Source organism: Mastigoproctus giganteus, chromosome 4, assembly GCF_048544385.1.
Source record: "Mastigoproctus giganteus isolate SK-2022 chromosome 4, ASM4854438v1, whole genome shotgun sequence".
NCBI lineage: Eukaryota > Metazoa > Arthropoda > Arachnida > Uropygi > Thelyphonidae > Mastigoproctus > Mastigoproctus giganteus.
This window is the reverse complement of record NC_143578.1, coordinates 82,447,583-82,462,309: the sequence shown is the minus strand read 5'-3', so window position 1 is coordinate 82,462,309 and position 14,727 is coordinate 82,447,583. Positions and strand designations below refer to the sequence as shown.

Sequence of the window (14,727 nt, the reverse complement as noted above, 5' to 3'; positions counted from 1 at the left end):
CTGTCCTATCAGCCTATCTCACTGCTTATGAGAATTTCTTGTCTGCCTGTACAATTACCCCTAAGTCTCTTTCATTCTCCACCACTTTTCCATATGAATTCCAGTAACATGAATTCATCAATGTTAAAATTCAGTATCATTTCTCAGCTCATCTGTCTACTTTTTATAGACCTTGATGCAGTAGTATACTCCGATTGCAATCATTAACTGCCTTGTCAATCTTTGTATCATCTGCAAACTTAGGCATTAAGCCTATATGACTTAATCAATATCCTTAGTAAATACAGAAAATAATAAAGTGCTCAGCACTAAACTCTGAGGGGACTCCACTAATAACATTAGTCCAAGAAGAGATATACATATTAATGTACCCATTAATACCACAGCAGTAACTTGTCCCTAATTCCACACTGCTTATATATGTACAGTAGTCTTTCATGTGGAACAGTAACAAAAAGCTTTTCTGAAATCTAAGTTAATGATATCAGAATTATTTTTTTCCATCCATATCCTTTGTTTACTAAGCATCAAAGCAGATAAACAATTGGCCAGACACAATCTCCCTTTAACAAATCTGTGTTATGACTGCCATATAACTGCATTACTTCTTTAACCACTGACTTCATTAACAGTATTTTCCCTGGAACAAAAGTCAAGTTTAAAAGCATGTAATTATTCACCTCATCCTTTGTCCACCTTTGTGAACAGGGGAGATATTTGTGCATCTCCAAGGTCCTGAGCTGGATATCACCATTCTTCTCTTTCTTGGTGATTCCCTTCCCTTCTGTCTCTCTCTCTCTCTCTCTCAGGGTAATTCAGAAATTTTTTTTTGGCTGGTGCAGCATAAGCCTCAGGCTTCCTTGCACCATACGGCTAATAATAATAGTAATATGGTTATGGTTAAAGGTTTGCTTAACTCTTGCTGCTCCTTTTAATATAACTGGATATATTCCTTAAGATGCCTTGTTTACTTTTAGCTTCAACAATTTCTCTTCCACTTTCTTCCGGGAGCCAAATGATTTATCCCAAAATCATTTGGCTCCCAGCTATAAGGTGGTACATCTCTGGCATCCTCATCCCTTAAAACTTTTTCACATGTCAATGTAGATACAAAATATTTATTCAGTTTGTCATCAACCTGAACAGGTCATTAACAGTTATGACACTCATTTCCAATAGACCACAGTGGTAATTGTAATGTGGCTCCAGGGGTTTCCCCCAACTCTGCCTCCAATAGACAATTGTGATTCAATCCTTTTGATGTTAACATAAATAAACTTTGATCATTTTCTTTACAATATTAGCCAGAGGCTTCTCATAATCTGTCCCATCTTGCCTAAACCCCCTTAGTGATTTCACTGAAGACTAATTTATACTTACTGTAGGTTTCTGTATCCCTCTGATAATTTATATATGTATCTCTGCCACCAGTCTTATCAGTTCATCTGACATCCAGTTAGATCTAAAATTGAATACTATTGCTTAGTCAGTATAAACAGATTAGTAGCATCTATGATTAGTTCCCAGAATGCTTCTTATTTAGAATTTGCAGTTGGTAAAAATTGTCTGTTATACCCACTGAAAAACAAATTTAAATTTGAGATCACTATAGCCACTACACCTTTACAAAAGCAAAATCCCCTTTCCTTCACCCTTGATCATAATTATATCTTTAAATATATCCCACATCAATATATTGTGATCTCTGCCACCTTCTGGTTTCTTTATCTAGATATTTTTAATGCACAAAGAATCATGTCTGATAATCAGATCAAGAGCTTTCCTTTCACTGCTTCTCTAACGTGCTGCCCTAGAAAACAGACCGATAAGTTCAGAAAAGTTCCTTATCTAAATGAATAACCCATAAGTTCTAATCAGTATTGGTTCTAATCAGTAAGTCAAAATCCACCATTATAAGACATTCTGATTTACTGGCCCACTCTATTTGCCTGTATAGTTGTTCATTATGCTCATCACAGTCATTGGGTCTATAACTACTTCTCAATGGAACCATATATGTCAACGTCAAAAGAGGGGCGACCAAGGTAGATACAATGTTTGTTTAAACTTTTTTTTTGTATTTTGTGCAATTTTAGACTAATGTGCTTTATTAAGATTTTGTGATGGGCTTATTGAAATTGTTTTGTTACTAGTTTTCATAAAATATTGAAAAAAAGTAGGTTATAACTTAGACATTCTAATTCATTGAAATGAAATTAAAAATGGTAAAAATCTGAATTCTAATAAAAAGGACATCTAAAAAAAATTATCATTAAAATATTTTTGAACATGACAAACTACAGAAAATTCCTGTTCAAACATAAATTTCTAGTCCCTGCTCAATTTAACCTACCATTCCAAATTTTGAGTATGTTACTGATACATAACATATACAAACAGTAGAAATTCAAAAGTATGCATAGAAATTTTGGGACTTATTCAAAGTCCAAAATAAGGAGGGAAAAAAAAAAAAAAAGTCATAAACATGTCTCTGAAAATTCTTTATTTTGTTATTTCATATGAAACTGGTTTACAAAAATCATTAATTGGATGAAGGTAGTAGAAGTCTGAATACCAAAATGTATTTCTTTGTTTAAAGCAATGCAATTTCAAAATGAAAGAGATGCCATGTATAATATTAGTCATTTTCTGCAGTTCATTCAATGACAGTGTTGTTTTCTTTCATAGCAGTGACTGCCAATACTGAGTACATAAATATGTACCTCATGTATAGTTGGGAAAAAGGACATTCATTTGAAAGTGATTATATCACAAAAGACTGCCAAATCATCAAGCATCTGTATCTACCAACAGACATTCAAGGGAAAAAGGTACATCTCACTGTGTGAGATGTACCCCTTTCCCTTGAATGTCTGTTGCAGTCACCCTGATAAAATGTCTGTTGCAGTCACCTTGTGGGAAAGGAGTACATCTCACTGTGTGAGATGTATCCCTTTCCCACAAGGCTACCAGGGTGACTGCAAGCCTATCATCAAGATGTTAAAGACAAAATTCTTAACAAGGTAAAAAAAAAATCCACAGTGTCCACCAAACTCATGCAGCTCTATGGGTTCTCCATATATTAGATTGGTGCATTGTCTGGTGACAGCAATAGTATCTCTTTCATCTGCAGAAAGTGAAATCACTGACTCTAGTAGACTAACATCAATGACAAAGTCTCTCACAAAAAAGATAAAGTATGTTTTACAAAACTAAGATTCTTGTTTTGAGAAACATATGCTGCTTACTTATGGCACAAGTTGCATGGGAGTGGTCAGAAGAAAATCTATAAGGTATATTGGTGAGAACCATCAAAATTAATTTCTCTGTTGCTGTTATTGGGTTTAATGACACAAAGGCTACTGAGGTCAAATTGTGTCTATTCATAGTTTAATTACACGACTGCATTCTTATAGTTGTTAAATTATATACCCTTGTATAGGCCAATATATTTTAAGTATATTAAATGTTCTTCAATATTTGCATCATTTCTTAGGATATGAGATAAATCATGTGATACGTTAAGCCTGCAAAATGATTGAAAAGTGTTTGACCAGATGGTTGAATATAAGGGGCAATCAAGCAGAAAATGGCAGACCGTAAGCTGACTGTTACAGGATGACAAGGGTGGATTTTCTCCCAATAACAGGAAGAGATGGGTATGTCCAATTCTCAGCCTTGTCAACACCACTTCCTCTCGTCTGTTTTGTTGTAAGCCTGAGAGCCACAGCTTTGATTCTTATTTTATCTGGTAAAGTTTGCTGTTAGTATTCCTTTTCCAGATCTGTGACTAGTTGTCATAACATACTTTGCAAATAACAGGCTTATAGTCAGTGTAAGGAACCTGAGGATGTTATGAGAGAGTGAGTTGAGGATGTTTAGCAGCAAAGTCAGCACTTGCATTTCCCAGAATGGCCAGGGATCCAACAAAAGCTGATTGGACACATTGCAGGAGAATAGCTGGGAATGAATGTGTTTCAATGTAGGATGAGAAGAGGAGAAATTCTTCCTTATGACAGCACTGAGGGAGTCTGTGTAAATTATGGCAGATGAGATGGAAAGCTCAATAATCTTATTAAGTGCTAACTTGATGGTATAAAGTTCAGCAGTGAAGACTGCATGCTAACAGTATTATGGCTGTAATTGTATATGAAGGAAAAACAGCTGCAGCACCTACCATACTGTCAGTTTTCGATCTGTCGGTATATATTTTGCAGGCACGAGAGTTAAGAGTAGCCTGAGCTGAGTGTAACTGTCTGATATTGTAGGGAGGTATGACATTCTTCCCCCACTGGAGAAAATGTGTATCATGAGAGGCAGAAACATATGTCCAAGGGAGTGTAGTTGTGTTCTGAAGAATATCAGCTAAATTGATATTCCAACTCTTAATAAGCTCTTTGATTCCAAGTGAGGCAGGTCGATTTTCATGTGGTTTATTCTCATAAAAGGATCCCACTGAGTGTGATAAAGATACTCCCAACTGGGGTGCGATGGAAGACTCTGGATCTTAGAAGCGTAGAAAAGCAATAATGTTTTCCTACGAAGATGCAATGGAGGATTGTGAGATTCAATATATTGGAGAAGTCCTGAATGCTCCCAGTGCAGTCCACAGAGCACTGTGCTAGATGACATTTAGCCATTCTAATGTGCTTTTCCTAGCTGAGTCATATGTGGGAGAACCATAATCTAAGTGTGAATGGATCAGAGACTTGTAGAGGTGAAGTAAGGAGTACTGATCAGCTCCCCATGACATGGATGAGACTGACTGAAGCCTGTTTAACTGTTTTAGACAAGTAGTTCATAGATATGTGACATGTGGTTGGAAGTTAAGCTTTCTATCTAATATCAGGCCCAGAAATCTGATGCTGTTTACTACTGGTATCAGACTATTGTTTAGCTGTAGTTCAGGTGGAGAGCATGTTGCTCACAAAAGTGAGTGGTGGTGGTGGTGGTAGTAGTAGACTTCTGTTCAGCTAGTCGATATCTGTTGCTGTTGTTGTTTTGGTTTTTAGGAGCATTAGCAACTAAGGCCATATTGCTCCGGGAAATGCGGTGGTCATTCAATGACCTTTCCTCATCCTCCGTATTTGGTGGTGACGGGCTCGAACCCCGGTCTAATCAAGAAGCGTATGCTACGTACTACTGCTCCTTCCCACCTGGCTACGGAGGCGCCGCTGATATCTGTTGCTTGACATACAGGATTCAATTTTTTTAATGGCAAGTTGGAGTTGACGTTTGATGATGTTCATGCTTTGCAACTGGCAGGAGATGGCAAGGTCATATATGTACATATAAGCCTCCACAGTTTTGGGGATGTCTCTGGTTATGCTGACTCGAATTGCAAATAATATTGCAGAGTACAGATCCCTGTGGTACTCCTTCTTCCTGAATATGGGATGCAGACAGTCCATTCTGACAGTGGACCTGAAAAGAGCGGTGGCATAGGAAATTCTGAATTATCTGAGGGAGATGATCCCTTAGTCCTAGATGATAATGGTCCATAATAATAATACCATGTTGCCAGGTAGTATCAAATGGCTTTTCAATTTCTAAATTGACCATGACTAGATGTTGCTTCACGACAAAGGCATTGCAAATATTTGATTCAGCTTTGATATGGACATCAAGTGGATCTGTTTGTACAAAAGCCACTCTGATGATCTGATAAAAGATTCTCTGCTTCTAAGATCCAGTTAAGTCTCGTATGTACCATTCTTTCAAAAAGTTTCCCCATGCAGCTTGTGAGAGATATTGGCCTATAATTTTTAACCAAAGAAGGGTCTTTGCCTGGTTTTGGTATGGCAAGTATGAAAGAATGACACCAGGAAAGAGGATAAGCATTTTCTGAGAAGATCAGGTTATAGAAGATCAGTAGGGTATGTAAGTCCTCTTCAAGCAATTGTTTTAGCATGATATAATGTACGTCATTTGGGCCGGCAGCACTATTTGAAGATTTATTTAAAGATTCCTAAGTTCTGTTAAATTAAACAGTTCATTGTATGGAAGTGAGAGCTGTGTGGAGAAGTTAATTTTACTGCATTCTGCATCTGCCTCGATGCACTGAAAGGAGGTGGAGTAGGAAGCAGAAGCAGATATTGTAGAGAATGATTCTGCTAGCATATTGGTGATTTCCTTAGGTGCAGATAGATCTTTCCCATTCCAGCAGAGTATTGGAGAGGGTGGTTGAGAGAATTTTACATTTAGCACTTTTATTCTTCTCCAAATGAGTCATGGGTCAGTGTCTTTGGTGAGAGTTGAGGCAAATGAGATCCAGGAGTCATATTTGGCTTTTCGCCTAATCTACCTTGCTTTGGCTTTAAATCTTTTGTATTCAATTAGATTACTGGTCGTAGGAAACTTATGGAATTTGTTCCAAGCACGAATTTTCTCATGCTTTGCATTAGAGCAATCTGTATTCCACCAGTTGTTGTGGTGGGAGCACTTATGAGGTCTTGACTTCGGAATTGAATTTTTAGCTGCAGACTCAGTATCTGATTGGTAATGTAGGTAGTTACGTCTTAAATTGGATGTTGCTGAACATAACTCCTGTCTAACTGGACCTGGGTGGAGTAGCTCTCCCAGTTTGCCTTCTTTAACTTCCAGGTGTATCTGTGCTTGACAGTTGGAGTTACCCGTATTTGTAATGAGCAAAGGATCAGAAAGCAATCACTGTTTAGAGGATCGTTTATCACTGACCATGTCATGCTAGGAAAAATTGATGGTGAGCAGATTGACAAGTCTATTGCAGAAGTAGATCCTGTAGGTAGGTGAATATAAGTGGGAGATCCAGAGTTTAGTACAATTAGGTTGTTATTATTCATGAATGTTTCGATTAATTTGCCTCGTGTCAATCACAGGCGACCCCCATAATGGATGGTGGCAAATGAAGGCAGATTGGAGATGGTAGTTGCATAACGAGATTATCAAGTTCTGTATTTAAAAATGGTTGAGAAGGGGAAATATATATAGAAGTTAGGGTTATTGATATATGGATTGAAATATGTGCTGCCACACCTTTTAGACTAGTTTGTAACTGAATTTGTCTGGACAGTATGTTTGATTTTACAATCAAATTCTCAGAGTCTCCTCCATGAGCAGGAGACTCCGAGATCCTGTCTTTTCTATACATTGTATAGATTGTAAATTTTGGTGAAGGTGGAGATGATAAGAAAGTTTCCTGAAGACATACTCCTATCAGATTATATCGAATTAGTAAATCTCTTGAGTCATCAGAATTGCTGCTTAGTCCTCTGCAGTTCCACTGTACGATATTAGATGTTATTTAAGTTTAGTTGTGGTGGATTGGTCTGACTGTTTTTCAGAAGAGGAGCATTTCAGTTTGTCTTGCTTTATTTCATCTTTTTTCGGGAAATAGGGGGTGTACAGAATCCATGGTGTCATTTGCATGGAGTTCCAAAACGAGCTCCTCATTATCTAAACGCTCATCTACTTCCATACTGTTAGTGGGAGTTTCCATTTTTTTTGAACCTCTGTCAGATTTTAGTTTTTCTTTTTTCAAATGGAACTGATGGAGTATCACTAGGGATGCTGATTGGGGTATTTGTTGCTTTGGTAATTTTCCTTGGAGGATTATCTTTCTTAGTGGTTATAAATGTAAATTTCAACCCGTTCGCTAGAGAGATGTTAGGCGGAACTGAAACTTCTGTTTGTGCTGTAGAAGAAACAAAGTTCCGAGTGTGAGCTGCATAGGAATGTCCACTAGGTAAGCTCAACATAACTTGCTTACATGCCTCAGGAAATGCAATTTTATTTTCTAATTTGTATTTTTGAATTTTCTTTCCTGTTATCCAAAGTTCACAGATTTTGGAAAAGGCTGGGTGGCTTCCTTTGCAGCTTGGACAAACAGTGTGTGTGTGTGTGGGGGGGGGGGGTTGTGATTGTGCAATCTGCTTGAGAATGCTTTTTAGAACCGCAGTTGGGACATATGGCTTCCCCTCTACATGCCTGCTGTGAATGACCATATTTCTGTCATTTGAAGCAGCAAACGGGATTCGGAATGTATGGTCAAATCCAACAATTTAAATAGCCAGCTTTAATTGAGGATGGTAAGTCTGGAGTACAGAATGTTAAAATGATGGATCTCGTTGGAGTGAGATTTCCATCTTTTTTAGTCATAATCCGTTTCACATTTACTCTTTGACTACTGAGTTCTTGGAGTAGTTCTTCTTCGTAGACTGTAATTAGGTCCCACTCACTGATCACACCCATTCATGAATTTAAAGTTCTGTGGGGAGTAACTGATACTGTGAGTCCACAAAATGATGTTGTGTTTAAGAGCCACTCAGAATGTTTTGAGGTGGCTGTTTCAATGAGGAGATCACCGGATTGTAGTCTTTTCACCATTTTTGGTGATCCAGCAATTGATTCCAAGCATTTTTGAATCAAGAATGGTGATAATTTGCCCACAGGTTGGGAGGATAGAGAAAGAATCACCAAGAAATTTGGTAATTCATCATGACATTGTGCTTCCCTTTTGGGTTGGTTGGTGTCAAGGTCAATGTCAGGAATTTCTGATCTTGAGCTCGATGGCTCTAAAGGTGGATAACTGCTTGTATCCACGATGGCTCCTTTTGGCCCTGGGGTTTATTTTTACCACCCAGGTTACTGGTCCCGCCATGGGGAGGCAGGAGCAGTGCTGCTTGGTGGTCTAGCATAGAGATTAGTACAGTTAGTTAGAGTATTGAATTAAAGAAAAAGGTACTTTCCTTCTTCTGGGCTCTCTTCTTAGTGTTTTTAAGAAAGTAGAGCTATTTAACAGAAAACTTTAATAAATAAAAAAAAAAAAGAAACAAGGAAAACTCTGTCGCTGGGAAGAAAAACACTCTATAAACACACAAGAATTTCTTGGCCATGGAAACGCTTGGCATCTGGGGCTGAATTCTCTGTTAACACTGATTGTGGTATTGTTGGTGATCAGTCAAAGTGTCACATTTTCTTACACGGAGATTGACTGGTTAAGGTAAAAGATATCTTGTTGGAGTTGCTTTAAGATGTTTCTTTCCAGACAAGACTAGAAGTGGTATGTGGTTCCTGCACAATGAACCACATACCACTGCTGCTGCTGCCCATTATTATATTTCACACACACACACACACACACACACACACACACACACACACACACACACACACACACACACACACACACACACACACACGTTTATATGATTTTTCTGCCTTTCATTAGAATTATTTTTGCCATAGGTGTAAGCAGAAAATCTGATTGTCATAAATAACAAGATAGGGATTCCCCAACCTATCCATTCAAGTGGATAGGTTGTGGAGGCACTGTTGCTCGGCAGGCTGCTGAAATGTGAACCTCACTGACTACTTCTTGTAAGGTCACTTATGCTAGATAATGCAGAACTGCAGCAAAAAACAGCTGTGGCTGTGAAATAATTCACACTATTGTGGAAATGCTTGAGTGTGTTTGTCAGTCATTAATTTGACAACATTGAAGTCTACATTCAAATGCAAGGATGTCACACTTCAAACAGTTATTGTAAAAATTAATTTTTCTTATGTTTGTTGTAACTATGAAATCGAGCATTTACAGAATGCATGTTTACATAACTTTTTTTCTCATTCTGGACTTTAAAATACATCCCATCCCAGAATTTCTTGAACATACTTTTGAAATATTCTGCATATCACTCCACAACATGAAAGCACGAACAGATGATTATCACAAACAGAGTGGACTTTGCTGAAATTCTTTACAAATAACTCGTAGGTGTGACTTCAATTTTAGCTATGTTTTTAGACTTACTTTATGGGATCCTATACCAGAATCATAATTTCCCATCTCTCAGACCATTAGCACTCCATTTTCTTGCATTAGCACTGAAACTTAAATTTTAATGATATGCAGGAAAAAAGATAATAAAAAAATGTCTATTTTATTATTTATGCAATTTCAGCAACAAAATATATAAAAATATCAAATTTATCAAATCAATCACCTTTTTTGATATGCGGCGAGGTAATGCTGGCTTTGGTTCTTCAGGAATGTTTGCATTCCACGACGTTGTCATTCTCTTTTCACCACCACCTATGAAGAAACAATTAAAAATAAGCTGTGCTGAATTTTAAAAAAATTGAGAAGATATTTAATTAATCTTGAGAGGAAGCTATTATAGTTCCTGCTTTTTATAAACAGCTTTCATAAGGTACCAACTAATTGAATTTCCAGACTATAGTAGACTTTCAATTATCTGGCAGAGGATTAACTGGGTTACAGGTTAACCAGGCATTTTTAAGGTCCACAGAAGTCTAAGTCAAATAAATAAAAAGAAATTGTGGAATTTGTTACAATTATACATTACAAATGTGATATTTTAGTGCTGTATTTCAGTAATCCTTCAATTTTGTTACTGTATGATTAATATTAACATTCTTTTAATTTTTTTAAAAATTTGCATCTATCTACATCTGTCATGTTAAAATTGAAAAAGAGCTTATCAGTAAACATGAAAAATGTGTTAAAGTGTCAACTTTAATGAGTCTCTATTCAAATGCATGGAATAACAAAAGGATGCAGTTTTTGCTGCCAAGATGCCTTGAAATTTATGAATTACCATTCACAGAAAGGTATACCAAGGGAAAAGACAAACTATCGTTTTCCTGTTTCAAAAAATAATGTACATATTAAATTTTATGCCAAATCTTCTCACACTGGTATATTTTTATAAATATTAATATATGTAAATAAATTAATGTTTTTGTCACATTTACGAGTTTTTCTTTCAAAATGAAAGAAAAACTCGTAAACTCGTAAATGTAGATTATCTGGAGTTTTTGATTATTCAGAAAAATGTATTTTCCAACTACCCTGGATAATTGGGAGTCTACTGTATGTTTTCCAGTTTTCTTTCTTTTTTTTTTAACTGTAATATAACAAATGAAAATGTGCACTTTCCAATAATTCAGAAAATGAAAATATTTGCTATATAACTGATTGGCACAAAGTGAGCACTGAAAACAGTGCTCACTAAGTCAGTTATATGCAAGTGCTCCTATTTTAGCTTTATTAATGATTAAAAGTGCACCTAGGTGCTGCTATTAGGTTTAAGTAGTAACTTAGATATATATGATACTTAATGCACCCAAAACGTACCTATGAAACCTTTGTATTTAGTATTATTGGTTTTTTTTTTTTTTTTTTTTTTTAATTTTGATTATTGTATTCATTATATCTGCTTTTACAAAAGTATAAAACATGAATTTAAAAACTTTTGTATGATGATTAGATGTGGGAAAATTTGCCTAAAGCCAGCTGGTGGTTGATTGCTGGTACAAACTTCCATTTGTCATTGTGAAGGTTGATAGCTTGAATAAATTCAAGGAGGAAACTGGACAAACATTTAGAGGGAATGGGTGTGTGAAATGTTTTTTTTTTTTTTTTTTTTTTTGGCTGATGCTACATAAGCTTTCTTTCTTGCATCACATGCCTTTACTACTACTACTATTATCACAATAAAAGAGTACTCTTATCAAGAAGGACTTCAGGTCTGCCATCTGCAGCATCTCGAAACTAGGCACCTGTGAGAAGATCCAATTGAAATGTTTACGGCTTTAAACGGATTGAGTAAACTAAATGCTAATGTCATCCTCACTCTTTACGGGGCATAAATTAAAAAAGGATGGAGGGATGCAGGATAGATATATGAAAATCTGCTTTCAGCTAGAGAATAATTGATCATTGGAACAAAGTTCCATCTGGTGTTGTGGAAGTGGGTAGTTTGAATACATTTAAGGAAGAGTTAGACAAACTGTTAGAGGGGATGCACAGTAAGGCAGATAGTTATTTATTATTATTATTTATTTTTGGCTGATGCTATAAGCTTGATTCCTTGCATCACTTGCCACTACTGATACTAATACTCATTTGCAGTGAGGCATCTTGAATATAAACATTTTCTAACAATAAAACTTTTTTCAATGCACTGAATTATAAAATATCCATAGCCTTTTTCATTACCACAGCTGTCGTTTTAACATGTACAACCATATTTTTTTTTTGTTTTTCTTTCTTATTCTGGCAATTTTCCTAAATTCCATTAATCCTAACTTTCCTAACTTCCATTAACTTCCAGCACTACAAAAGGTGAAAATATCCATTACCAAGTTCAGAGTGTTAATGATGATTTCACAACACAAGGTATGAAAAATTAAGGGTAATGATAATATTAAATAAAATGATACAAAATAACAAGCAATTAATTATTCTACAATTAACTATTTTGTGAATGAGTTTTCAGACAGTATGCACACAATCCAGAGTGAATTTTTTTTGAAGAAATTTGGAAGCTTGTAAAAATTTAAAAACAATGTATATGAAACAAACAAATATTAAAAAAAGTAAATATTAATTTGATTTTGATTTGATTTTGGGTTTATTGGCGCAAAAACAACTAAGGTTATACTGCGCCAAGAAACAGTAAATATTAAACAAAGTAATAAAAACAAATATTAATTTTGTTCCTATTTTGGTTTTATGTTTAAAATTATAAATAAAATTACCTATGTCTATATCTATGTAATATCTAGGTTTATATAGATTAGTTTATATAGATATTTGATTCAGTTTCATCAATTATAGATCCAAATTACAGAATATTTGGATCTATAATAAAAAGGGTATGCCCTCCTATGTTGACTACACTGAACAACAAATTTTGGGTCATATCTTGTTATGGGCATAAAAGTAAATTTACATTATAGATTTTGGGGTGCTAAACATGGAAATAGTGATTAAAATAGCAGATTGGCTCTTGTTTTTGAAAAAAGTAGTGTTTTATATTTGTACAAGGTATTTTTTATTTATATGGCATTAGGATGTAGAAACATACATCCTACGAACATACCTGTATCAAATATGGGACCTTTTCACCTTTTGCTTGTATTCAGCTTTGGGAGCATCCCTTTTCACCATCCAACAATAATCAGCTAACATGGTGGCACTCCATTTGCTTTTGTATCTTTGTTCCATCACTGCGATGTCTTGATGGAAGCACTTGCCATGTTTGTCGCTGACAGCATCACAGTTGGCGGTAAGAAATCCAGGTGTGAGTGCAAGAAATGCATCTTCAATGACATGTTGCATCCCAGTTTTTCATAAGTAAAGAGATCTTCCACAAGCTGCCTGTAGTTGCTGGCTTCAACATTTTGTAGATTGTTTGGTTGGTTTTGATTTTATTGGTGCATTAGCAACTAAGGCTATAATGCGCCAAGACCAGGTCATATATAAAAAAATTTAAACTTTCAGTGACCTAATTAGTTAGGTCACTATGTCAAAATATATAACAAATGTATAAAAGGTATAAAAGATAAATCAATAGAAAATCACAATAAAATGTAAATTTTATATACGAGCAATTTTAAAAAGCTAAAAACAGCAGACACATGGTCATTGTCGGATAAAATCTGACTGAGTGTATAAGGCTCAGCCAGATGACTAAAAACGGTAAAATATAAATCACGTTCGCGTCTAAAACCTGGATTGAAAACACGGTTAAAATGTGATGAATAGTTAAAATGGTGCGCAGTTCTCGCACATAGGACAGTCATCTGCCCTCAGCAACATTTTGTAGAAAACCAGTTGAAACATTTCAAAAGGCTTTCCATGCTGATTTCTCACTATCACTAGGGCACATTCAAACTGTTCATCTTCTTTGAAAAGTTGCCTTATTTGTTGATCAATGAAAACACCTACCTCAATCTTCTCTGTACTAAGTCTTGGAAATTTCTCTTGCAAGTATGTGAAAGCAGGACCACTCACTTCTAAAGCCTTCACGAAATTTTTCATGAGCCCCAGTTTGATGTGCAGTGGTGGAAGCGAAACTTTATTTAGATCTACCAGAGGTTCAAATGCTAAGTTCTTCATCCCAGGTGTTAATGATTTTCGTTGAGGCTCAACTTCTCCTCTCTTCTTGTAGTGCATATCCTTGGCACGACTATCCCATTCGCAGAGAAAGCAACAATACTTAGTGTAACCCTTTTGTAGTCCTATTAAAATGGCAATTACCTATAAATCATCACATATCTGCCACTCATACACCTCTTAGGTGTATGAGATAGTGTACATCAAAGAGGATGTTCTTCATGTTTGCATATGTTTCTTTTTTGTGGATGGCATACGCAAGCGGTATTGAAGGCAGCATATTTCCTCTAATATAATAATAACACAGCTTTAAGGATAACCTTAGAAGCATCTATATATATAGTCACCATTCTTCGGGAACATGCCTCATGTTCATTGCTGCCATTAGACCATCAACATCCTTACAAACAGTGAGTTCAATTGTTTGATATAATTTTTCATAGTACTTATTTCAAGTAAAAAATGTCACTTTCACAGAATGATCTAGAAGATTCCACTGCTGTAGCTTTGAGGGCCAAAAGCTCTCTTATTCTTTGGCAATTCGAGATCCCTGATGAGGTCATTAAGCTCGCTTTCTGTGATCTTATGTGGTTCAGAAGGATAAAGGTTTGGACAAAATGGTGGATCTCTTGATGTAGACAGCTGCTGTATTTCTTTGTGTATATCAAGTTGATGTTCATTAGTGTCTTCATCTTCATCAGAGTGTACAGAAAAATGATTGGGTGATTCAGCATAGACAGTACTTTACCACGAGGCACGGGACGAATTGCAGATGGTATATTTGGGTTCGTCGCTGTCCACTTTTACTTCATTGTCATCCCTTT

General features: G+C 35.9%; 1 protein-coding gene across 1 annotated transcript in view; it reads right to left on the bottom strand.

Moving 5' to 3' along the window:
- Positions 1 to 14,727, bottom strand: part of spg (dedicator of cytokinesis spg) — a 916,969-nt gene that overhangs the window by 20,418 nt on the left and 881,824 nt on the right. Inside the window, exon 44 of the mRNA XM_090372306.1 lies at positions 9,984 to 10,072. Coding sequence (XP_090228432.1) covers positions 9,984 to 10,072 — 89 coding nt within the window. The remainder of the gene's footprint in view (positions 1 to 9,983; positions 10,073 to 14,727) is intronic.